At 48.0% G+C, this 24,824-nt stretch overlaps 1 protein-coding gene across 4 annotated transcripts; it reads right to left on the bottom strand.

Annotated features, from left to right (window-relative positions):
* Positions 1-535: 535 nt before the first annotated feature.
* LOC102396198 (1,25-dihydroxyvitamin D(3) 24-hydroxylase, mitochondrial) lies at positions 536-22,914 on the bottom strand. 4 transcript variants are annotated; one of them, XM_006063676.4, is made up of 12 exons: positions 21,425-22,911; positions 21,016-21,206; positions 20,137-20,230; positions 17,317-17,413; positions 14,875-14,966; positions 13,788-13,899; positions 9,875-10,020; positions 5,521-5,687; positions 4,680-4,758; positions 4,009-4,206; positions 3,760-3,911; positions 536-1,954 (listed from the first exon to the last, which is right to left on the bottom strand). In XM_006063676.4, exons 1-11 carry the CDS (start codon positions 21,680-21,682, stop codon positions 3,801-3,803), a joined length of 1,545 nt encoding a protein of 514 aa, XP_006063738.1. In that variant the 5' UTR covers positions 21,683-22,911; the 3' UTR covers positions 536-1,954; positions 3,760-3,800. The 4 variants fall into 4 exon arrangements, with proteins under 4 accessions (XP_006063738.1, XP_006063737.1, XP_044783431.1 ...); XM_006063675.4 differs by having other exon boundaries at positions 3,791-3,911; XM_044927496.2 differs by lacking the exon at positions 4,009-4,206 and having other exon boundaries at positions 21,425-22,914.
* Between the last annotated feature and the right edge of the window lie 1,910 nt (positions 22,915-24,824).

Here is a 24,824-nt window from a genome sequence, read left to right as displayed (position 1 = left end):
CTGAGGTGGGGGAGCGGCGGGGACGGCTCGGGGGCGAGGCGGGGAGGGCTTGGGGGCGCGGAGGGCTTGGGGGCATGGGGGGTCGGGCTTAGGGGTGTGGCAGGGATGGCTCGGAGGCCTGCGGGTCAGTGGGCTGCACTCTACAAGACACTGAAGTCCAGCCTAAGGACTCAGGTCTTAATGGAAGAGTGATGGAATGCCACCAAAGTAGGGCAGGGATACGGTTGGGCCTGGGTTTTGGAGAGACCAATACACAGCCGGTAGACAGCGGACAGTATGGAGGGAGGGGCATGGAGACTGGTTGGCGGTTTCTGTAGGGGTCCACCATGCAGGAGGCAGTGGTGCAGACAGAAGGAAATGGACTTGGAAACATATGTAAACAGCAAAAAATAGGAAAAGTATTTTGCCATTCAATGAGCATCTTTTGGTAAAACTGCTATATTATTGTAATGTTACATTGTACAAAATTTTCGAGTGGGACAAAGTTTGAATGTTTAACTTTGGTTGTAAGACATGCAATGAAGGAGAAAACATCTTGTATTTTAAAGATTTTATTCTTTCAGAGAATTCAAAGAAGATCTACAGAAGAAATCTGACAACACATGTGGATTTATAATTCTAAAAACTTTCACAACAGGAAGCTTATACCCATTTCAATGATATGTACATATTTGTTCATGTATGAAGATATACATGTACACTTATGAAATAGTCTAAAGATGCAACCTAAAAAGGGAAATATTTATCAAATATACAGAAATATATGGTATGCTTTTAGGAAAAGTAGTAAAACCATGCACATAGACGATATGTAAACATACTTTTTAAGAAAGTTTTATAAGTATTGCTTAAATCTGTATGTATTTTCCATTTATGAAATCACAATTTCCCAAGGAGTTCAAATCACATACCATGAGTTACATAGTCTATAATGCATGCACACTTTACTACTAACCCATTCTACAGTTGGGAAAATTAAGGCAGGGAACCTCACCGAGTATTTTTAAGCTGTGACTAAACTTTAGAACATTGCCCTAAATAAACTTCAGATCCTAAATAAAATAATATATACACATTTTTTTAAATGATGTAAGCAAATTGCCATTAGAATACACACACAATTTAAAAACCTGATCCACACCTTAATATCATAGATTACATAGACGCAATGTCATAATTAAATAATTTCAGGATCCTTTAACACAAGGACGCACTGTTAAATCACTAACACATCCTTGAATAGGAATTTTGACATCATTAAAGTTGTTCTTAACATAGAGATTTTCTCTAATTTTTCAATAATGTTTCCATTTCAAAATAAGAAAAAAAAAGTTTTATAGAGACCAGATAATATGAACAAATATTTACTTTTGCTTCCATTATTACGCAGTATTTCCCCAAACGTTATATTAGAGTTACAATAAATGGATTGCCAATATTACGCTGAGCCACTGACAATCCAGCTATAGGAGGTCTTCCACTGTGAAGTGTAAACTTTGAGAAGCGAAGATTCCAGCGGGGAGTCTGACATGGCAGGGACAGAGACATGCAGTGACTCTGCCTAACAGAGAAGCACCCAGCTGCTCCATCGTGTCATGGAAGATGCGAGACGAAACAGCAAGACGAGCAAGTCTGTGCAGTCAGGGCGTGCCGACATCAGTTACGTAAGTCACGTGTGTGCAGCGTGTGTTCCCTGTGGAGGGCCTGGTCTTCCAGCACTCGGTCTGCTTTCCCTGAGCCAGATGCAATCTTAACCCCATCAGCGACACAGACAGTGTGGCTTCTGGGGCAACTGTGCAGAAGACGGAGTGTGACGTCTGAGCCTGAGTGCTCTTTACGTGTCGTTTCATGGTTTTCCACCTTTGCTTTTCAGTCGTGCAGAAGCCCAAAACTTCCTTCTTGCAGGAGGGTCAAAATTGCTGCTTTTGTTTTGATTAACAACAACAACAAAAATCTGAAATATAAAGTATACTCCAATTATACATCAGAGCAGTATAATTAAACAAAAGGGATGATTAGCAAAAATAAATGCTAAAACCAGTAAGTGCCCTGGGCTCGTGTGTTTTACCAGAGGAACCGTGCGTGGTGTCCAAGCTGAAGACGGGGAGTTTCACAATGAAGCTAGAATTCCTCCATGGTCCTACTTGATTCAGCTCTGCTTGTTGCCATGCTCAGAATGTGACAAGTTGCCTAATGGTTCCAGAACACCTGGGGCGTCCCAGGTGGTACTAGTGCTTGAAAAAAGAAACCCGTCTGCCAATGCAGGAGGTTCGATCCCTGGGTGGGGAAGATCCCCTGGAGTAGGAAATGGCAACTCGTTTCAGTATTCTTGCCTAGAAAAATCCCGCAGACAGAAGAGCCTGGTGGGCTGCGTCCATGGGGTTGCAAAGCCAGACACGACTGAGCGCTTGTCAGCCGCAGTGTCAGGCGTGTAGGGAGGAATTCGCTGGGCCTCATTCACAGATTTCATCTGAAATTGCACGTTTCCCAAATAATCCACCTATCAGCAAGTGAAGTGAAGTGAAGTGAAGCTGCTCAGTCGTGTCTGACTCTTTTGGACCCCATGGACTGTAGCCCACCAGGCTCCTCCGTCCATGGGATTCTCCAGGCAAGAATACTGGAGCGGGTTGCCATTTCCTTCTCCAAGGGATCTTCCCGACCCAGGGATTGAACGGAGATCTCCCGCATTGCGGGCAGACGCTTTAACCTCTGAGCCACCAGGGAAGCCCAAGTCCCCCTCAACTCGCTCTTAATGAACGGCAACTAGCTCGAGGCAGGTTCTCGGTGGCGCTGTTGACGTGGCTGGGCGACTGAGGCTGGGTCTCACCGCTGGCGTCTCCGTCTATAATGCTGTCGGAGCTGTTGTATTTCCACAGAAGCTGATCTTGAGATTCCTCAGGTTAACTTTTTATCACTTTAATAGTTAAAAATTCATTTTACTGTGGATTAGGGGAAAATAAGTAGACTAAAAAACACCAATTCATCAAGGAAATTATCGCTTTGGAATAAGGCTGGCAAGAGCTGTGTTGGATTTCTGACCTACAGAAGGATAAAATCATAAATGCTATATCATAACACAAGTTTTAGTAACTTGTGAGTAATTCCTTTCAGTAATTTTTTATGGCCACAGTAGAAAACCAATACAACCAGCCAACCCTACTCAGCAACCAGCTGTCTAAGGCTGTACCAAGGCGAGTTAAGTGCATGAGAGAGACTCTATGTCCTGCAAAGCCTTAAGATGTTGCCAACTGGTCCTTTACTGGAAAAGTGTGTCCCCAACCCGATGTGAGCACGTGTGCTAAGTCACTCAGTCGTGTCCGACTCTCTGACCCTGTGGACTGCAGCCCGCCAGGCTCCTCTGTCTGTGGGATTCTCCAGGCAAGAACACTGGAGTGGGTCTCCATGCCCTCCTCCAGGGGATCTTCCCCACCCAGGGATCGAATTTGTGTCTCTTACGTCTCCTGCATTGGCAGGTGGGTTCTTCCCCATGAGTGCCACCTGGGAAGTCCCATGCCCTGATATTCACATGCAAAAACCATGAGCAGCAGCTTGAATTTTGGAGCACTCATTTGATGCTAGGCTCTGGGTTATGTATTTTGTACTCATATCAACTTTCTGGATGGATACTATTTTGGTCCCCGTGTAACAAATGAAAAAAGTAATTCAGGCAGAAAGGTTAAGTAACTGTTCGGGTCACCGGGTGAACCAAGTAAGCAGGGACTCCAACCCACGTCCGGCTGACTCGCAAGCTCGGCTCACCGCTTGGCCACTCTGCACCCCTGCTGCCCACCTGAGGCTTCTTATCGCTGGCAGAAGGCGACAGGGAGCTGCCGGCCGGGCACCAAGTTGCCCAAGTGCAGCATCTCCACAGGCTCGAGGTCTGTGGCCACGATGTCGTATTTGCGGACAATCTGAAACACAGGAGCACAGGAAAGTGGAGTTAGCCCCTCCGCTCCTGCCTCGAGGAAAGCCCAGTGCGCAGCCGCGGAAACGCTGCCAGGGTCTTACCCAGCAGAGCGCCAGGTGGAGCTGGAGTTCAGCTAACCGGCGACCAATGCACATTCTTTTCCCAACACCAAATGGAAGATGGGCAAAAGGGCTGATCTTTTTCTTGTCCTGAAGCCACCGTTCAGGCCTAAACTGACTTGACTCCTCAAAGTTTTCTTCACTGGATCCCAACACATGGGTATTTAGAACCAATACAGTCTACAATCACACAGAAACATAAAGCACTTAAACATCTCAATAGCAAGATTTGCAAAAGCCATCACCTTACAAATGTGAAAGTAACCCACAAATGTATAACAACGAATGCCAGCATGCAGTGCATGCTGGGAAAGTGCTGGGTGGTAGAAACACTTCAAGAACCTTAAACTTTGCATCTCATTTTCACAACCTCAGGTGGTGAGTTCTATTATTATTCCCATTTTACAGATGAGAAAGCTGAGGCTCACGGAGGTTATGTAACTCACTCAAGTCTCTACTTGCATCCAGGTCTCTCTGTCTCCATAACCCTTATTCCTAATACTAGACTACAGGACACATCAACTGTATACTGCAATCTCCATTTTTCTAAATGAATGCTCTCCCAGTAGAAACGTTTCAGGAGGTCTGCAGGGCATTTGAAGAGGGTGTCTCTCAAAGCTCTGTAGGGTATAGATTATATACATTTTACTTACTCCTTTGGGTAAAGCATATTCCCCCAGAACCATTGCCTTGTCGAGCGTCCGAGTTGTAAATGGGACACTCGGGTTAAGCCTGAAAACACAAAATCAGAGATGTCAAGGTGGGCACAGACCAAGTCTTAGCTCAAGGGAATTCGGAGTCTGGCTAAATAAACAATCACTGCCTAAGTTCTCCTAAAGGGGACTTGGCTCCAACTCTTTACAAAGCAGTTCTCTTTCTTCCCAGTATTTACACCTCTTGCTTTTATTCCTTGTTGTGTGGTTAAACCCCCAGTGTAAGCTCATGGCTGTTGACGGCGCTGGTCCCGATTCACTCTCGACTTCAAACGTCGCGTTTACACGGCTCGCCGGCAAGCTTGCTGTTTGTCCCGGGTTTCTTCCACCTGCCCTTCATAAAGTTAAAGATATTTCCTTCGAATCCTAAGACTTTATGGGTTTCGTTTTCCAGAAAAAGAATCTTGAAAGACCATTTTATACAGAGGCTCAGAAACCAGCCTGTCTCTATGTCTTGTCGTATAATAACACGGTTCCTCGCTGAGCTTTCATCTCGCTCCCTTCATTTGTGCCCCTAATCTTAATTATTGCTTATAGTGTCCATTCAAGTATTATTATTACTGATTTAAAGGGGGCAGACTCTGGGTTTCCAAGATTTAATAGAATTTGCCCAAATGATTTAAGGAATGAGTCATAGGACAGGAGTATGGTCCTGGAGGGTTTTTTTTTTTTTTTTTTTGGTAGCTTGCTAAATGTTTATGAATCAACTAAGGGGGGGGATCCCTTATTATGCATTGGAGAGAACAGCCGTCTGACATTCGTATTAGGCACGTGTTCTTACCTCATAGATTCTTTCAGACAGGCTTTTAAATATGGCATGTTCCTCAAATCCTCTGCCCGTGGCAACTGATTCTCAGGCAACACACTCTGAATTTCCTTAAGAAGCTTTTGTTGCACGTGGGGATTACGGGATAAATTGTAGAGAATCCACATTAAGCTGTTTGCTGTCTGAAAGCCAAATGGACATAAACTTGAGTTTTCTGTAAATAAACTGCCTTGAAGCCTGTATCAGCTGAAGCAAAGGTGGTGCCTATCACCTTGCCATGAAAACACATGAGTGATGCCTTTTCACAGGTTCTTCTTGGCTGTGTCTCAAACAAATACCATGTATGAAAAGTCAGATTCAGCTTATAAAACACATCCGTGAATAATAGCTTATTTCCTGAGGGAATCAGAGAGTTTTTTGAATAGACAGCTGCGTTAGGACATAAAATGTAGCTTGGTATAAAAACGGAACATAGATGAGGACATGTACACTGCGAAGTGAGAAGTCAGACAGGTGATTGTAATAACATAAACTTTCAGGTTGTTGTAAGTTTATCTTATAGAAAGTGTTACCATTGGGGGGAACTGGATGAAGGATTAAGGAATCCTCTCTACTGTTGCTTAGAACTGCATGTGAATCTACAATTAACTCAAAATAAAATTTGTTAGTTGTTTAAGATAAATAATAACATAAAAACTGAGTGGGGAAAGACAGATGGAGATCCTAGGAGTGTTACTAATAAAAATGGGGTTTTTAAAAATTTTTCAGTGCAAATGCACAAGAAACTGCATTTCTGGAATTCAAAAGAAAGTTTTTTTTTTTTTTTTTGCCACACCCTCAAAAGCTACCATAAAATAAAAAGGCATTATCTATACTCAGAGTTTCAGCCTCAAGCAAAGCGCCGTGGTAGAAGGCAGCCAGTACCAAAATAAGAAATTCTAGCATCATGTTGAGTGTTTCAAGGAAGCAGCCACAATTCTGACAAAGACATTCATGGCCTTTTAAGTGGCATCCTTTATTTTCTTTCCAAAGGCAATGAGAAGAGAAAAAATACTGGCAGAAACAGCGTGTGCAGCTTTTAGCTTCATAATGCTCACCACTGGTAGTCTTATGTTTGTTTTTGAGCCTATTCTTGGCTGCTGCTGCGGCTGCTGCTAAGTCGCTTCAGTCGTGTCCGACTCTGTGCGACCCCACGGACTGCAGCCCACCAGGCTCCTCCATCCATGGGATTTTCCAGGCAAGAGTACTGGAGTGGGGTGCCATCGCTTTCTCCATATTCTTGGCTAATTTAAGCCAAATATCCCCATAAAAATGGTTGCTGTGTCCTCTCTCGGCAGACACAGAGACGCTTTAGCAAAGTGTCACTCACACAAATGAGCAAAGTGAAGGACAACTTGGAGCCGATGGTATTTATTATTTTTGGAAGAAGATGCCTCCAAGAAGCCTTCTTCATGTGAGAGGACTGGCAGCCTCAGCTGCAAATAAACCGTGGATGTCATTATTACAAGAGGCCGATTTTCAAAACAGGAAGAGGGCGTAGCCACCAAATTAGATACACTTTCAGATTTCTCTGATTTTCCAAATGCGACGTTCAGAATAGCCAGGACGAAAAAAGAAACAGATTGACCCATATCAGTGGGTCCCTTACCGCAAGTACCAAACAGAGTTCCCAAAAGGCAGATAACTGTAGCTTTCACCAGGGCCTTGAAGGACAGCCCTGGCCTGTGGGGGTAACTGCAGAGTCTGGACGCAGGGCAAGCAGCCTCAGAAACCTCAGGGGCGCGAAGTATCCCGGCCTGACCTCCGCGGAGGAGACCCGTCTCCTCGCTGGCCTTCCTTCCCACTTCCGCTCTCTCGGCGGGGTCCACTCCCCATCCACCAGCCAGAGCCCACTCTTGCTGTTTTGCTAAGTCACGTCTGACTCTCTGTGACCCCATGGACTGTAGCTCTTCTGTCCATGGCATTTCCCAGGCAAGAGTACTGGAGTGTGTTGCCATTTCCTCCTCCAGGGGATCTTCCCATCCTAGGGATTGAACCTGCATCTTCTGAATGGGCAGGCAAGTTTTTACCACTGAGCCACCAGGGAAGCCCAGAGACCACTTTACCAAACCTCACTTTGATCAAGTTACTCCCCTGTTTAAAATGCTCCAAGAGCTTTTCATCACAGGAGTAATAATTCAAATATCTTACCAAGTGAAAAGTATTAGTTGCTAAGTTGTGTCTGACTCTTTGGGACCCCATGGACTGTAGCCCACCAGGCTACTTTGTCCATGGAATTCTCCAGGCAAGAATACTGGAGTGGGTTGCCATTTCCTTCTCCAGGGGATCTTCCCAACCCAGGGATCGAATCTGGGTCTCTCACATTGTAGGCAGATTCTTTACCATCTGAGCCGCCAGGGAAGCCCCACCTTCCTAAGGCTCCTGGCTAACAGAGCCCATGGGCTTCTCCCAGACTAAGTCTGACTCCATGGGCTAGTTCTTCAGGCCACCCTCTTTCTGCCCCAGGCCCTTTGCATGTGCTGTTTCCTCCTCTTGGAGTGCTTCTCCACCCCATCTTCCCTTGGCTGTCTCCTTCTTATCATTCCAGCGTCAGCTCCAGTATGACATCTTCAGAGAGGGACAACCTCCCCTGCCTCTCAATGACGTCACCCTGATGTCTTGCTCCGGGGCCTGGGCCACTATCTGAAATGATGCATCTCAATGGTCGTTTACTTGTCTATTGCTGGTTCCCAACGGCCACTGAAGTTCCGTGAGGGAAACTGGTTCTTCGTGGTCTCTCAACTACCCAGAACAGTGCCTGACACATAGCAGATACTCAATAGTTCCTAAATGCTTTCATTTATTGAACAAGTATTTACTGAACACCCACTGTGTGCCAACTTCTATTCCACATCCTAGGAATACAGCAGGGGACAAAACAAAGTCATGACTGCTATGTCATCACTGGGAACTCACATCCCAGATGGAAAAAGAAGAATAATGGGGGAAGCTTCACTGTTATCACTCTCAGGAGCCTCTCGGGGTAAGAGATTTAATGGGAAAACGAGCTGAAGTTCCCACTTTTCACAGTCTTCTGGAGCATGGGGAGAAATGAGAACCTTGCTATTCCGTGATATAGAAAATCCTACTTTTTGTTCAGATCAGAAACACCACGGAACATGGAACAGAAGTGACCTGGTATACATTTTTCTCAGAGACGACAGTTGTGTGAGAGGTGTTGGGCCATGGAGGAATATTAATATTATCACTCCAAAGATACTGCAACTCCCCTGAACTCCTGCCAGTATTTGTGTTTGGAGTTTGGCTGTACTGTGTACCTACAAGGAATGTCAATCATAGCGAGGACAGAATTTTGGCTTTTAAAATTAGCTGTCTCAGAGTTCCCTGGTGGTCCAGTGGTTAAGAATCTACCTGCTAGTGTGGGAGATATGGGTTTGACCCCTGGTCTGGGCAGATTCCACATGCCGAAGAGCAACTAAGCCCGTCTGCCACAACCACCGAGTTCCACGCACCGAGAGCCGGTGCTCCCCAACAAGGGACACCGCTGCAGTGAGAAGCCCCCGCTCACAACCAGAGAAAAGCCGTGCGCAGCAGCAAAGACCCAGCACAGCCAAAAATACACGAGTAAGCGTATTTTTAAAAACTAATCAGTAAATAAAATAAGATTAGCTGCTTCATTGAAATTGAGATCAAGCTTTCCCAAGCTCCCTCTGTTGACAATTTTAAGTGGAAAAAAAATATTGGACTAGCAGAGAGTATTTCAGTATTTTTAGACTAAACAACCACCAGAGTGAGGCACTTTGGTAAAATGCAAAACTAAAATATATCCAATGTTTAAAAACCTAGATTACCTGCCTTGCTACCGTGTAGAATTTTACTGCTTCTGAATTCCTGTAGTACTTTGATATTTGTCATGACAATGATATTCTGCTCTGGATTTTTGTCCCTGCATGCGTGCTAAGTTGCTTCCCTCGTGTCTGACTTTTTGTGACCCCGTGGACTGCAGCCTGCCAGGCTCCTCTGGCCATGGGCTTCTGCAGGCGAGAATGCTGGAGTGGGTCGTGCCCTCCTCCAGGGCGTCTTCGCGACCCAGGGATCGCGCCGCGCCTCCTACATCTCCTGCATTGTCACGGCACCACCTGTGAGGCCCTTTTTGTCTGCAGAGCACGTGACTTTTTCTATCACATTTACACACTCAGGCTGTGCATGGGGTCTCCCACACATTCGAGTAGACTTCTTATTTCTGCTAAGCTTTTCAAGCTCAGTGCGTCCTTGTGGAATGGGTGAATTGAATGACCATGTACCATTTGTCATGGAAAAGATTTTACAGCCCATTGATTTAGTAAACCCAAACCAGGCCCACCCTTACCGTTTCCACTGCAGCCAGCTGGAGCTCCGTCACGGCCGCGTACAACTCTTTCTTTGAAAGCTGATTGTGGTGATAAATGTCACAAAGGAAATCCATGCTGGGCTGCTCAGAATATTTCTCCAACCGGTTGTCCACACAAGATTTGACTATTGGAGGAGAGGAAAGGCATGAAGAAATCAGCTGAAAGTCAGGATGAGGAAAAGAACAAAGCAGAACCCAGGATCCAATTCTCCCTGCAACTTCCAAAGGGCCTTTGCAGGCAATCTGACAGTTTGTTAGATAAGCTAATATTGCCTTGTTGCTAAGACGCCAAGGACTGACCAATGCCTGCATGAGCACAAGAGTCCCCTGGGAATCCTCTTAAAATGCAAACTCTGATTCAGGAGTCCAGTGGGGGCCTGGAAGTCTGGTTTCCAGCAGGCTTCCCTGTGTTGCCGATGCTGGGTCTGGGGTCGTGTCTCGAGTAGGGAGCGCTGAGAGTTCAGGAGAGGTCATCGTGAGACAGGGGTGGGGTTTGGGTCCGTCTTAGAATCAGAACCTGGACTCCCATCCAGGCATGAGGCAGATGCGGTCACTGATACAGAGACGGGGCTCTGGCTCCCAGATCAACAGAGAGGAGAACCCCCCCACCCCCGCTGCGGAACAGCAGTGCGCACACAGCGCAGGGCCCACGCCGGCCGACACAAAGGCGAACGCCTCTGCTGTTGGTACAGCACATGCTAGGCACACATCTCCTTCCCTCAACCCATTACGGGAGCCGCCATCGTCATAATAATCACAGTGAGGATGGCAAAAACGGAAGCGTCAATGACCGGCACGGCGCTTAGAGCTGGACCCTCTGGAGTCCTTCTGTCTGACTTCAGAGCCTGGCTTTGCCGTCGCCCAGGGGTGTCCGAAAAGAGGACCTATCGTATAGGATTTCTGTGAGAATTAAATGAACATGTGTGTTTGTGTGTGTGTGTGAATGTGTGTATATGTGTATATGCATGTGTGTGAATGCATGTGTGCATGTGTGTGTGAATGTGTACGTGAATGTGTGTATATGTATGTGTGAATGTGTGTGTGTGAATATGTGTGAATGTGTCTGTAAATGTGTGTAATGTGTATGTGAATCTGTGTGTATGTGTGAATGCATGTGTGCATGTGTGTGTATGTGTGAATGTGTGTATCTATGTGTGAATGTGTGTCTGTGTGAATGGGTGTGTGCATGCGATCATACAGTAATTCTTAGCACCAAATATTCCCTCCACACCGTACCAGAAGTAGCTCTGATCCACTGAGACACTGGGCTCCGCTGCGTCTCACATTCTCCTTATTAGACTTAAAACGGTTGCACTGAGACACACCCTGCTACTGTGAACAGTGTTCATGCTGCTGATCATCAGCCCGTTTCAAAGACAAGATCTGATAGACAGAGTGCCTGATGAACTATGGACGGAGGTTCGTGACACTGTACAGGAGACAGGGATCAAGACCATCCTCATGAAAAAGAAAGGCAAACAAGCAAAATGGCTGTCTGAGGAGGCCTTACAAATAGCTGTGAAAAGAAGAGAAGCAAAAAGCAAAGGAGAAAAGGAAAGATATAAGCATCTGAATGCAGAGTTCCAAAGAATAGCAAGGAGAGATAAGAAAGCCTTCCTCAGCGATCAGTGCAAAGAAATAGAGGAAAACAACAGAATGGGAAAGACTAGAGATCTCTTCAAGAAAATTAGAGATACCAAGGGAACATTTCATGCAAAGATGGGCTCAATAAAGGACAGAAATGGTATGGACCCAACAGAAGCAGAAGATATTAAGAAGAGGTGGCAAGAATACACAGAGGAACTGTACAAAAAAGATCTTCACGACCAAGATAATCACGATGGTGTGATCACTGACCTGGAGCCAGACATCCTGGAATGTGAAGTCAAGTGGGCCTTAGAAAGCATCACTACGAACAAAGCTAGTGGAGATCATGGAATTCCAGTTGAGCTATTCCAAATCCTGAAAGATGATGCTGTGAAAGTGCTGCACTCAATATGCCAGCACATTTGGAAAACTCAGCAGTGGCCACAGGACTGGAAAATGTCAGTTTTCATTCCAATCCCAAAGAAAGGCCATTCCAAAGAATGCTCAAACTACCACACAATTGCACTCATCTCACACGCTAGTAAAGTAATGCTCAAAATTCTCCAAGCCAGGCTTCAGCAATACGTGAACCGTGAACTTCCAGATGTTCAAGCTGGTTTTAGAAAAGGGAGAGGAACCAGACATCAAGTTGCCAACATCCGCTGGATCATGGAAAAAGCAAGCGAGTTCCAGAAAAACATCTATTTTGGCTTTATTGACTATGCCAAAGCCTTTGACTGTGTGAATCACAATAAACTGTGGACAATTCTGAAAGAGATAGGAATACCAGACCACCTGACCTGTCTCTTGAGAAATCTATATGCAGGTCAGGAAGCAACAGTTAGAACTGGACATGGAACAACAGACTGGTTCCAAATAGGGAAAAGAATACGTCAAGGCTGTATATTGTCATCCTGCTTATTTAACTTCTATGCAGAGTACATCATGAGAAATGCTGGGCTGGAAGAAACACAAGCTGGAATCAAGATTGCCGGGAGAAATATCAATAACCTCAGATATGCAGATGACAACACCCTTATGGCAGAGAGTGAAGAGGAACTTAAAAGCCTCTTGATGAAAGTAAAAGAGGGTGAAAAAGTTGGCTTAAAGCTCAACATTCAGAAAACGAAGATCATGGCATCTGGTCCCATCACTTCATGGGAAATAGATGGGGAAACAGTGGAAACAGTGTCAGACTTTATTTTTTGGGCTCCAAAATCACTGCAGATGGTGATTGCAGCCATGAAATTAAAAGACGCTTTCTCCTTGGAAGGAAAGTTATGACCAACCTAGATTGCATATTAAAAAGCAGAGATATTATTTTGCCAACAAAGGCCCACCTAGTCAAGGCTATGGTTTTTCCAGTGGTCATGTATGGATGTGAGAGTTGGACTGTGAAGAAAGCTGAGCACCAAAGAATTGATGGTTTTGAACTGTGGTGTTGGAGAAGACTTTTGCGAGTCCCTTGGCCTGCAAGGAGATCCAACCAGTCCATCCTAAAGGAGACCAGTCCTGGGTGTTCATTGGAAGGACTGATGCTGAAGCTGAAACTCCAGTACTTTGGCCACCTGATGTGAAGAGTTGACTCATTGGAAAAGACCCTGATGCTTGGAGGGATTGAGGCAGGAGGAGAAGGGGGTGACAGAGGATGAGATGGCTGGATGGCATCACCAACTCGATGCACATGAGTCTGAGTGAACTCTGGGAGTTGGTGATGGACAGGGAGGCCTGGCGTGCTGCAATTCATGGGGTCGCAAAGAGTCGGACACGACTGAGTGACTGAACTGAACTGAACTGAAAGACAAGATAACTGAGGGTGAAAAACAGTTTGGACTTCCCTGGTGGCCCAGTGGCTAAGACTCCACGCTGCCAATGCAGGGGGCTTGGGTTCCATCCCTGATCAGGGAACTAGATTCCACATGTCACAGCTAAGACCCAGTGCATCCAACTTAATAAATAAAAATCAATAAACATTAAAAAAAATTTTTTTTAAGGAAAAAAGTGTATTTGTTGAAGCCACTATGCCCAATGACAGAGCTGGAACTTGAGCTCAGGAATCTTTAACTCTGAAACTCTTGCTTTTAATCATTCCTACTTCTCAAAAAAGACTACAGAAAACTACCTCCCGCCTTTCTCTTAGAATGTATCTGCACCAGGGCAATCCCCAGACTCAAGCGCTTGCAAAGTCCAAAAGAATCATGAGGAGCGGCTCCAGCCACGGGCGGGGTGCTGAGACTAGGACAGTCACCCAGACCTCCGCAGCATCTCCGGAGCCAGGACTGCTGGGCCCCTGCGGCCGCCTTACCTGATCTGAAGATAGTGTCCCATGCCTGCGTGTGTGCCTGCCACACCCTGGTGTTGAGGCTCCTGTGCAGCTCAACCGGGGTGACCATCATCTTTCCAAACATGCTCATCATCTGTGGGGAACACAAATGCCTTTCAGCCCCCTGCTCTTAATCCCACAGACAACCTGCAATCCACGAGAGATGCGTCCTCAGCAGCCATATCCTCTGCTCCCCAAAGGCTGGACTCCCAGGGATGCCCCGGGCTCTCAGCAACAGTCCCCACCTGCTAAGGACACATGAAAATCAGCTTTGGGATGCTTTCCCCCTGGATGGGGTTCATAAAAAATTTGATCTTATGGGAATTCCCTGGTGGTCGAGTGGTTAGGACTTGGAGCTTACAGTGCGGTAGCCCAGGTTCAGTCCCTGCTCAGGGAACTAAGACCCCACAAACCACACAGTGAGTCGAAAAAAATTGATCTTATGACCTAAATGTAAAAAAAGAAAACTATAAGCCTCATATCCACTTCCATTTCCAGTAGTTTCCAAACTTTAGTTGTTCTTGAAACTGGTTTCAGTGCCTACTGCCTCCATATACAACCTAAACAATCCAGAAAATTTTACCTGAAAATTTTCAGACTCTTTAAGATAGTAGTTAATCAACTGACCTTTAGTTGAAAGTTCTCCTTTCACCTTGCCTGCCAATGATTTAACATGCTTCTTTATTACATGTGCATATAGGCACAAGGGTATCCCTGGTGGCTCAGTGGTAAAGAATCCACCTGCCAAGGCAGGAGACATGGGTTTGATCCCTGGGTTGGGAAGATCCACTGGAGTAAGAAATGGCAACCCACTCCAGTATTCTTGCCTGGAAAATCCCATGGACAGAGGATCCTTGTGGGCTACAGTCCATGGGGTCTCAAAAGAGTCAGACACAACTTAGCAACTCAACAACAATATATGCACATACATTCATGAAAATACATAACACATCTTAAAATGAACACTTAACTACTATAATAAAATATATGTGGGAAACATTGGGATGCACATTTGTTGGGTTCTGTAAACAATTAATAAGGAAACTGCTGTCCCCTAGGGGACACTTACTGTTTTGATGGCCATGATGAAGTTCAAAGCTTCCTCCCCTGCGTTCTTCTGAAGGAGCCCAAATCTCTTCTCATACAGCACAAGGCAGATGCCTGTTATTTAAAGTAATCACACTGTTACCCACTCACAGAGACACTGGAGTCTATGATTAGCTGGCTACCAAAGGATCAATCCCGTCTCCCATAAAAATGAGGTGTTTTCGAAGAACAGAGAAGCAGAGAGTCTAAGGCCAAGGGTCTTGATCACTCTCTTCTCTTTCTAGAAATTATCTCCAGGTCCAACAACTTGTCCTCTGCAGAACCTCCTGATCAGAAAAACCACTGCGAAGATGCAACCATTTTTAGACCCGAGTGAATGTCTCCTGGAATGTCTTGCTTTTCTCAGTTTACCCTTGACATCATACGCAGCAGACACTGCTAGTAACTACCCCATGCTCATTCTTCCCTACTTCTTCCCTAAGAGAACGCTGGCTTACTTTGCTGGTCAGTGCATGCATCTTCAGGCAGTAAGCCAGCACTGATCTCAGACAACCCTGCTCCCCGATTCCCAGGCTTCCCGAGGAACCGCAGCAGTCACGTGACCTGGGGCTGGCCACTGGGCCTCCCGGAGGCACTTTTGCTTTCTTGACAGAGGGGGAAGAGCTAAGCCCTTCCCCTCTTCCCTTCCCGCCTTTGCCCAGAATGCAGAGGTGAGACCAGGAGAGGAGGTAGCTGTTCTGCAACCAGCTCAGAATGAATGAGAAGGAAGATGGAACCGACTTGGGTCCCAGTGACACCACTGAGTGCCAGCTGTGGACTGGCCTCCTCAGGGTTTCTCGTAATGTTGGACGATAATTTGTAAACCACCATGGTCAGGTTTTCCTTGACTTGCAAAGAAATGCATGTGATACACCTTCATTTGGGTATTTCCAGTGGACCATTTCCAAAACATATGCTTCTCTCCTCTGTAATCATCCCCTCTCTTGACTTTTCTTTCCCTTAACACCTCCTGTGGATTTCTTATCGGCATGGAGCTTTCTTATGTGCTAAGATGACTGCCCGTGACTTTAAAGCGAGGTTTATCTGATCAGGGAGACAGGTCAGGACCAAAGCCTCTGAATGGGGCGTCCTCTCCAATTACGCACATCGGCAGCCAAGAGTGAGGCTTCCAGTGACTTGGACCATGGCACCTTCCTGCTGAAAGTGCTCTACGATCACTCCCAGGGACTTTGGGCTCAAAACCACACCTACATCCCCGGTTTATACAGGTGGCTGTGAGGGCCACTGCCTGCCCCCCCTCCTCTGCTTTGCCATCCGCGTCCCTTGCAGGATATGCTTTGGTCACTTGGAACCCCTTTCTTTCTCCTCCTTTCTCCTTCCACCTGGAATATTCTTCCCTCCTTCACGGTCACCTGGGGCATTCCTGCTCATCCCAGGCCTTGGCTGAGACGGTCCCACTTCCATGCAGCAGCCCTGACCACACTCAGCTGCGGACAGCCTCTGGGACCCTCCGCCAGCCCTGATCCCCTTCAGCCAAGTGCTCCCCATTCCACTGAAGGCGCCTTGCTTCCCCCACTGCGTCCCCACCAGGAGGCGAGCACATTGAGGGAGGGCTTTGCTTTTATCCCCAGTGTGGCCCTTAAAGTCAGTGACCAAGCTCCCTTCTGTTCAGAATGACTCATGGCTCCACATCTGACTCAAAGCAGAAGTTCTTTTCTTAAAAATGTATTTTATTTATTTGGCTCCACCAGATCTTAGTTGCTACGATTGCTCTTTTGCCGAACCCAGGTCCCCTGCATTGGGAGCGTGGGGTCTTAGCCACTGGACCACCAGGAAGGTCCTAAAGTAGAAGTTCTTTTGGGGGCTTTCAGGCTTAATCTCTCTCAGCTCCTCTCCCCGCCCCCCGTCATCCACTCCAGCCAGCACCCTCAGAAGTTCCTCAGAGACACGGCTCATGCTTCCACCCCAGGGCCTTTGCACTTCCTGACTCCACGGTCGGAACAGTCTCCCCACAGACCCCCTGGTGGCGTGCTGCTCATCTCCCCTCAGGCCTCACCTCAAACGTCTCCTTACCAAGCAGGCCTGCTTCACCCAGGAAGCTGCGTTCTTTCTGACTCCCTTATTTCTTGATGGAGTACACACAAAAATACGTGTATTAGTTGGCTGTCACCGGTTTTAAAATCTGAGTTCCACGTGAGCAAGGATGTAGCCTGTTCTGTTCACCGCCATGTCCCCAGTGCAGCGCCTGGCACTTCAGCAGGCACTGAATAAACGTTTGTTGAACGGCTACATAAACGATCCAGGGGCACAGTGCCGTGAAGTCCCTGAAAGCGTTCAGAGGGCTGCCACGGTCTGGCCTAGTCAGCAACAGGGCGTGATCACAGGAGAATGGCCAATGGACCCACCTTTGTCCTCAAAGTCACTTGCAAAATCAAACAGACAAGATCTGAAGAAGACAACTTACTTTCAAAAGACCATTTGTTCAGCTCAGTGTATAAGTCTTCAATGCGGCCTCTCTCATCACAGAGCTCATCTATTCTACCCATGAAATCAGCCAAGACCTTAAAAGAAAGAAATCACCAAAGACACATTTCAGTCACTGAAGGGAAACAGAAGTTTCAGGTTCAGTAAGCCAGCTTTGGGTTTTGTGACCTTGTATATTCACTGCTCATAATGTTATTCATTCTGAATCATCACTAATTATATATTCTCCTTGAGAGCTCACCTCCTGCCCCAACACCCTTGTACTGGGTTATTTCTTGAGCTTTCCCTGAAGCCTTCCTGGAGCTTAAGTTTCAGTGTTTGATCTAAATTTAAGAAAAGGAAAACATTTATTCTAATCAGAATGGAAAATAAACCACGAAGGAGGAACTGGCCAGTGTGTCTGTGGGCACAGCATCTCAAGGGCTCTGGCTGCCCTGAGGCTGGCCATTTCTAGAGCTGGGCACATAAATGTGTCCTTGCTGGTTGGCGTTGTATTAAGCACATTAGGCTTAGAGCCAGGAAATCCGTAAATTCTGGACTCAGTACCATCACTAAACAGCTCTGTCACCTTGGGCAGGTCGTGGAAGGTCCCTAAATGCCAGTTTCCACAGTCGGGATTTTAGATGACTAATGCTTTGCATTTAATGAGGCTTGTATGGAAGAACCAAGCAGTCAAAAGTGTATTATCTTAGCTGATCCTCAAACAGCGTCATGATGTAGAAAGTACTGTCTTTACTCCCATTTCCTAGCTGACAGATGAGAAGACTGAGGCTTAGAGAGTGACTAAGGCACTCTCCCCTGGACACATAAAAGTGACCATGTTGGGGTCTGGAGTAGGGTAAGCTCTTGGTGGTGGTGCTGAGTCACTAAGTTTTGTCTGACTCTTGAGACCCCATGGACTGTAGCCCACCAGACTCTTCTGTCCATGGGACTTCCAGGTAAGAATACGGGAGTGGGTTAGGGGGCTTCCCTGGAGGCTCAGACAGTAAAGAATATTGCAGTGGGTTGCTATTTCCTTCTCCAGGCATCTTCCCAACCCAGGGATTGAATCCACACCTCCTGTATTGGCAGGTGGATTTATCACTGAGCCACCAGGGAAGCCCTGAAATAGGGTGCAAGTGACTAAAAAACCCACAGACGAAACTAATAGGCATGTTGTGGTAGCCCACGGCACATGAAAAAGTACTTTGAATTTGCTCCCATCAAAAAATCCAGAGAGTTCATGTGAACATATTAATTTTCACTAGTCATCAAAGGGGCTTCCCTGGTAGCTCAGCCGGTAAAGAATCTGCCTCTAATGCAGGAGATCCTGGTTCAATTCCTGGATCAGGAAGATCCCCTGGAGAAGGGATAGGCTACCCATTCCAGTATTCTTGGGCTTCCCTGGTGGCTCAGCTGGTAAAGAATCCGCCTGCAATGCGGGAGATCTGGGTTCGATCCCTGAGTTGGGAAGATCCCCTGGAGAAGGGAAAGGCTACCCACTCCAGTATTCTGGCCTGGAGAATTCCATGGACTGTACAGTCTACACGATCGCAAAGAGTCGGACACGACTGAGAAACTTTCACTTCACTTCACTTGAGTCCTCAAAGAATAACAATAATGAACGACTCTGGTGCCTCTCGGTCCACATTCTCATGTGGCAGGGATTTGCCAGAGCTGGAGCAGCTGCCCCCTCTAGGAAGGGCGTGTACTATTCCATTTGCTAAAAGCCCTACTGGGCCTGCCTTACACATTTATGTTAATCACGTGGTTCCTGGAAGCTTTTAAATGTGTAACCTTTCACCTATATGATCCTGTGTGGGTTCAGTTCAAAATAAATACCCAGAGTGGACAGGAGTAAAAAGAGTTCTCTATCTGCTTAAATCCTTCCTCCTTTGGCCTCCTGTTGGCTAAAGGATAATGCCTAAATACCTTAGCATGGCATTAAAAATACCTTAAAAAAAATACCTGAAAAATATTGTTAAGACCTGCCCTCTGCCCAGCATCACTTCAGAGAAAGCTTCACTTCAGCTGCCCTAAAGGTACTATTCTCTGAACATACCATCTCATGCCTCCATATTGTCAGCAGGCTATTCTCTCTGCCTGAATGCCCTTCTCCACCTTCTCTGGCTTGCAGACTCTTACTCATCCTGCAAAACCCAGCTCAAATGTCACTACCTAGGAATTTTATAGCATCATCTCACTTAATCCTCACAGAAACCTATGGGGGTTTCCCACGTGGTGCTAGCGGTAAATGCAGGAGACTGCCAAATGCAGGAAACCTAAGAGACACAGATTTAATCCCTGGATCAGGAAGATCCCCTGGATGAGGCTACAACAATGCGCTCCAGTCCTCCTGCCAGAAAATCCCATGCATGGACAGAGGCGCCTGGCAGGCCACAGGCCATAGGTCGTACAGAGTTGGACACGACTAAAGTGATTTAGCATGCATGCACAGAAATCTATGGAGTGGAAATTGTGAACTCCTAGTTAATAGACTGGGAAACTGAGGAAGTTAAATGGTACAGTCAGGTTGCATAGCTGGGGTGGGGGTGCAGGACTGACTTTCAAATCTAAGACTGTAGAATGTCGAAGTCAATGCTCCTAACTGCTCTGCCACCAAGACACTACTTTAAAAGACAGGTGAGAAGAATTCAAGTTCTGGAGGTGGAGGAAGTGACGAGGAATGAGGAGGAAAGAAGAGTCCTGATACATCCAGATTGCCTGCTTTTTCCTTTGCACTGTGTGGCTGTGGCTTGAAGCTCCACTAACGTTCCCCCATCCCCAGGAAAACCAGGAAAGTGAGCCCCAGTCTGCAAACCTCGTTGATTTTGTCGTCCAGCTTCATAATTTCCACCGGTTTCATTAGTTTCTTTTGAAAGGCACTCCTGACCCTCTGCCAGTCTTCCCCTTCCCTGGGAGAGAAGCAGAATTATATTTAGAGCAAATTGAAAGGAAAAGAATGAAGAAGCGGAGATCCCTCCAGCTCTGTAAGTGCATTAACTATATAATCAAATGAACACAGAATTGTGCCAAGCAATAGCCAGAGAATATTAGCATTGGAATACTGGGGGCTGGTCTGACAATACGATGAATAAGCTCCTTTCCTCTGAGCCAAAGATCACGCCAGAAAGATGAAGCCAGGGCTTCTGGGGTGCCCTTGCTGGGGTTGAACTGGAAGGCCAGTGGCTTCAATTCCCAGCAGTAAGAGCGGGTGCACGAACTCACCTCACCAGCAACGCAGAACGGTGTGAAGGAAAATTCTGTCATCTTTCAATCCATTGAATTGGGTTGAAAGCCACATGCACCGAACGCCTCAAATTTACAAACTAACTTCTGGCCTTTGAGCTAGAGGGTCATGGAATTTCAAGGGATACTTTGTTTGTATAACCTGATTGCCTGGCAGGCTGACTTGACAGTCTCCTCCTGCCCAGGGTCCGAACATCACAATCTTCATACCTTTCTGGCGTTTCTTTGCGGGAAAGGGCTGGCGCAGCCCACTTGTCAGAAAGAACACAAGTGTCCTGTGCATAGCAGGGCTGTCCTTCAACCCATTCCAGTCCACGCCAGAGCCCGCGACAGCAGCAGGTAGGGGCTTCCGTGTTCTCGCTGCACCAGGCGGGTCCAGCCCCAGGGAACCCTAACTCCCGCGCCTTCCCAGCTTCCAGCCGCCAGCCCCCATCCTGCGTCTTGGACTCACAGGATCAGCAGCCCGTAGCCCTCCTCGCGATAGTCGCGATAGGCCTTCCAAGGTTTGATCTCCAGCCTCTGGGGGTGCGCGCTCTCGGTGCGATACAGCGCTTCCAGCAGGCACGGCGAGCCCAGGTGCACCGAGTCGAAGGAACCCAACTTCATGCGGAAAATCTTGCCGTACTTCTTGTGGTACTCGACCTGCAGGGGCCGGGCGGGGCGCGAAGTCAGCGCGCATCCCGAGCAGTCCCTGGAGCGCTTGGCCCTCCTCCCACCTCTCTCCTCTCTGGGACCGCGGACCGCTGCAGCCGGGACAGCTGCGCGCACCGCACCGCACGCACCGCGCCGCGCGCCTCGGCGAGGGTTTGGAGAGCGAGGCGGGGAGAAGAGAGGGCACTGGGGCGCGACGGGGCACTTACCAGCGTGTCGTGCTGTTTCTTGAGGCCTCCTTTCCAGAGGATCTCCAGCAGGCTGCCCAGCAGTGGCCACTTGGTGGGACCGGGCAGGGTGGCCGCGTCCTGCGCTTCGCCCGGTTCCATCACGGGGCAGAGGGGCACCTCCCGCGGCCGACGGGGCGAGCACGCCGTCGATGTCACGAGTCTGGGTGGCTGCCCCAGGCTGCGAAGCTGCTGCAGGAAGGCGGCAAGGGAGCGGCTCTTGCTAATGGGTGAGCTCATGGCAGCGGAGGACACTGGGCTCCTGGGAAGGTGGGCACTGGGCAGGGCGAGCTTGTTAAAGAGGCGCCGGCGAGCTTCGGGGTCTTGATACACAGAGAAAAAGCGGCAAGGCGGAGCAGCAGGTGCGGAGGGAAGGGCGGAAGGGGGACAGAGAGCCGTCAGGAGCTGGGCGAGGATGCTGCACGCGGCACCGTGCTGCAGTCTCAGGGAGCGGATGCCCGCCGAGCGCCGGCCACAGGGGCTGGAGGAGCGCAGTGGGGAGCTGGCTGTCTCTTGCAAGAAGGAAGACGGACGTGAGTTCGCCTGTTGGTGTTAAGTCTTACTTCCAGCTGTGGAGCCGAAGTGGAGGTGTCCAGGAGGGTAGAAGAGATGCTGCTGGCGCTGCGCTTTCCCCCTGTCCCGCTCCATGCCCGGGGACCATGTATTTATGGAGACCGGCCGCCCCGGGTGGCCAATGAACGCGCTCGGTGGGGCGGACCGGGTTGCGGCTGGCCGGGCCGGGAGCGGCGCGGGGCCCGGGGCGGGGTGACTGGGGGTGGGAAGAGGATGCAGTCAGCGAGGTGAGCGAGGGCGCCCGGGCCTCGGGTGACCGGTGCGCGGCTCCCCGGGCGGGAACGCCGCAGACTCCACCCCGGAGATAACCCCCGGGGAAGGCTGGCTCGCCGGAGTTCATCGGGGCTGCGCCTTGCGCGCCTCCCCGCCCTCGCCCGGCGGCTGCCGCCCGGCGCTTGCACAACCGCACGGCCGGGCGGCCGAGGTCTCCGAGTGCGACCGGGGCGGCTGCGGGCTCCTGCCGGGGGCCCCGAGCCCTCGCGCCTCCTTCAAACCAGTTTCTGCCAGCCCGGACGGACCTCGTTGGAGGAAGCTTGGGTTTCTGCACCTCCCGAGGTGGGGAGGGTTTGCGACTTAGTGAAAGGCACCCGAGGAAGTAATTTCACTTTCGGGTCTTAACTTGGGCAAGTCGTCCACCGGGCGCTCCACTCGCTGGTGCCGCTTCGAGTGGTTTTGCGATCGGTGGCAGAAGCGCCGCCAGCCCTTGAGGCGGGGCTCGGCCTCCGCTTCCGACTCTTTGGACACTGACCTCCCTGTGCACCTTCGAGCCTCGGTCCCCATCTTCCTCACCCATCCCTGCTGCTGCTGCTAAGTCGCTTCAGTCGTGTCCGACTCTGTGCGACCCCATAGACGGCAGCCCACCAAGCTCCCCCGTCCCCGGGATTCTCCAGCCTAGAACACTGGAGTGGGTTGTCATTTCCTTCTCCAATGCATGAAAGTGAAAAGTGAAAGTGAAGCCGCTCAGTCGTGTCCGACTCTTAGCGACCCCATGGACTGCAGCCTACCAGGCTCCTCCATCCATGGGATTTTCCAGGCAAGATTACTGGAGTGGGGTGCCATTGCCTTCTGCGCACCTATCCCTACAAAGTCGAATTTAAGCAAGCGCGGGGGGCACACGCGCGCGCGCACACACGCCCACTTCTAGAGCCCTCGTGGCGGGCAGGGGTTGAACTCTCTGTACTAACTGAGAAAGAGAAGTTGAAGATTTTTGCTGACTGCTTTAAAGTGGTTCTTATTGCCCCCTTTTGATCCAGTACAAAAACTACCGCCAAGGAAGAAGTGAGGGAAGTTTTGTTACCGCTGAGGGCTTTTCAGTTACGTGACTGCATTTTTTTTTTGTTGTTGTTTAACCCTAGTGTTAAACTTCCCTGGCAAGTTCACTGTAAACTCTTAGCTGGTTTCTAGAAACCTTTTACAATCCGACTGGAGCTTGAACTCTGTCATTTCAGATTTGTCTTGATTACAGTTCAGTGACTGTTCATGTTAATAGAAGTAACATGATATCTGAATATAATTTATATATGATGTATTGTATCTACATAGGTATCTATATATATACTATATAGCACATATTATGCAGCACATGCTATAGATTAGATACTATATGTAATATACACTATATCTTGTTACCATATGTTACAGAGTGTACTTTCTAGGGTTCATGATGTGCTTCTCAGGTGGCTTAGTGGTAAAGAATCCACCTGCCAATGCAGGAGATCTGGGTTTGATCCTTGGATAGGGAAGATTCCCTGGAGAAGGAAATGGTAACCCACTCCAGTGTTCTTGCCTGGAGAACCCAAGGACAGAGGAGTCTGGCAGGCTACAGCCATGGACACCAAAAGAGCTGGACACAACTTAGCAACTGAACAACGACAAAGGGCTTATGACTTCAGTCCAGTTGCTCAGGCATGTCCAATTCTCTGCGACCCTGTGGACTGCAGCTCGCCAGGCCTCCCTGTTCATCACCAGCTCCCAGATTTTACTCCAACTCACATCCATGGAGTCGGTGATGCCATCCAACCACCTCATCCTGTCGTCGCCTTCTCCTCCTGCCTTCAATCTTTCCCAGCATCAGAGTCTTTTCCAATGAGTCAGTTCTTCACATCAGGTGGCCAAAGTATTGGAATTTCAGCTTCAGCATCAGTCCTTCCAATGAACACCCAGGACTGATCTGCTTTAGGATGGACTGGTTGGATCTTCTTGCAGTCCAAGGAACTCTCAAGAGTCTTCTCCAACACCACAGTTCAAAAGCATCAATTCTTTGGGGCTTAGCTTTCTTTATAGTCCAACTCTCACATCCATACATGACTACTGGAAAAACCTTAGCTTTGACTAGACAGACCTTTGTTGGCAAAGTAATGTCTCTGCTTTTTAATATGACTTAGCCAGGCACTAAGCTAAACATTTTACATAGAATTTCCCATTTCAGCCCAATGACAAAAATTAAATGGATAGATAAATTTGAAATTTAGAAAGTTATATAATTTGTCCTGGGACACAGACCTTACCCTAGGCTCCTGTGGGAGTCAGATCGAGATTTTCTGATTTTAGCCTTTACTATGTACATTCATATACAACATGCTATAATATATCACGTTTTCTTAAACCAGTAACCTTTCAGAATATTGGAAATATTTCTTATATGCAAATACCTCCATAAGAAAGGTGGGTGGGGTCCGTATATATAGGACTGTGCGATGCAAATGTTGCTTCATATGCCAGTGGTGGTAAAATGAAACTAACAGCCCCCAAAAGAAGGACCACGTAGTTCACCAGTGCGTGCCTGGCTTCCGGCGTGATGCTTGTGCGT

This window comes from Bubalus bubalis, chromosome 14 (assembly GCF_019923935.1).
Source record: "Bubalus bubalis isolate 160015118507 breed Murrah chromosome 14, NDDB_SH_1, whole genome shotgun sequence".
In the NCBI taxonomy this organism is placed as follows: domain Eukaryota; kingdom Metazoa; phylum Chordata; class Mammalia; order Artiodactyla; family Bovidae; genus Bubalus; species Bubalus bubalis.
The sequence above is the reverse complement of the archived record's forward strand: the minus strand, read 5'-3'. Positions and strand labels throughout refer to the sequence as shown.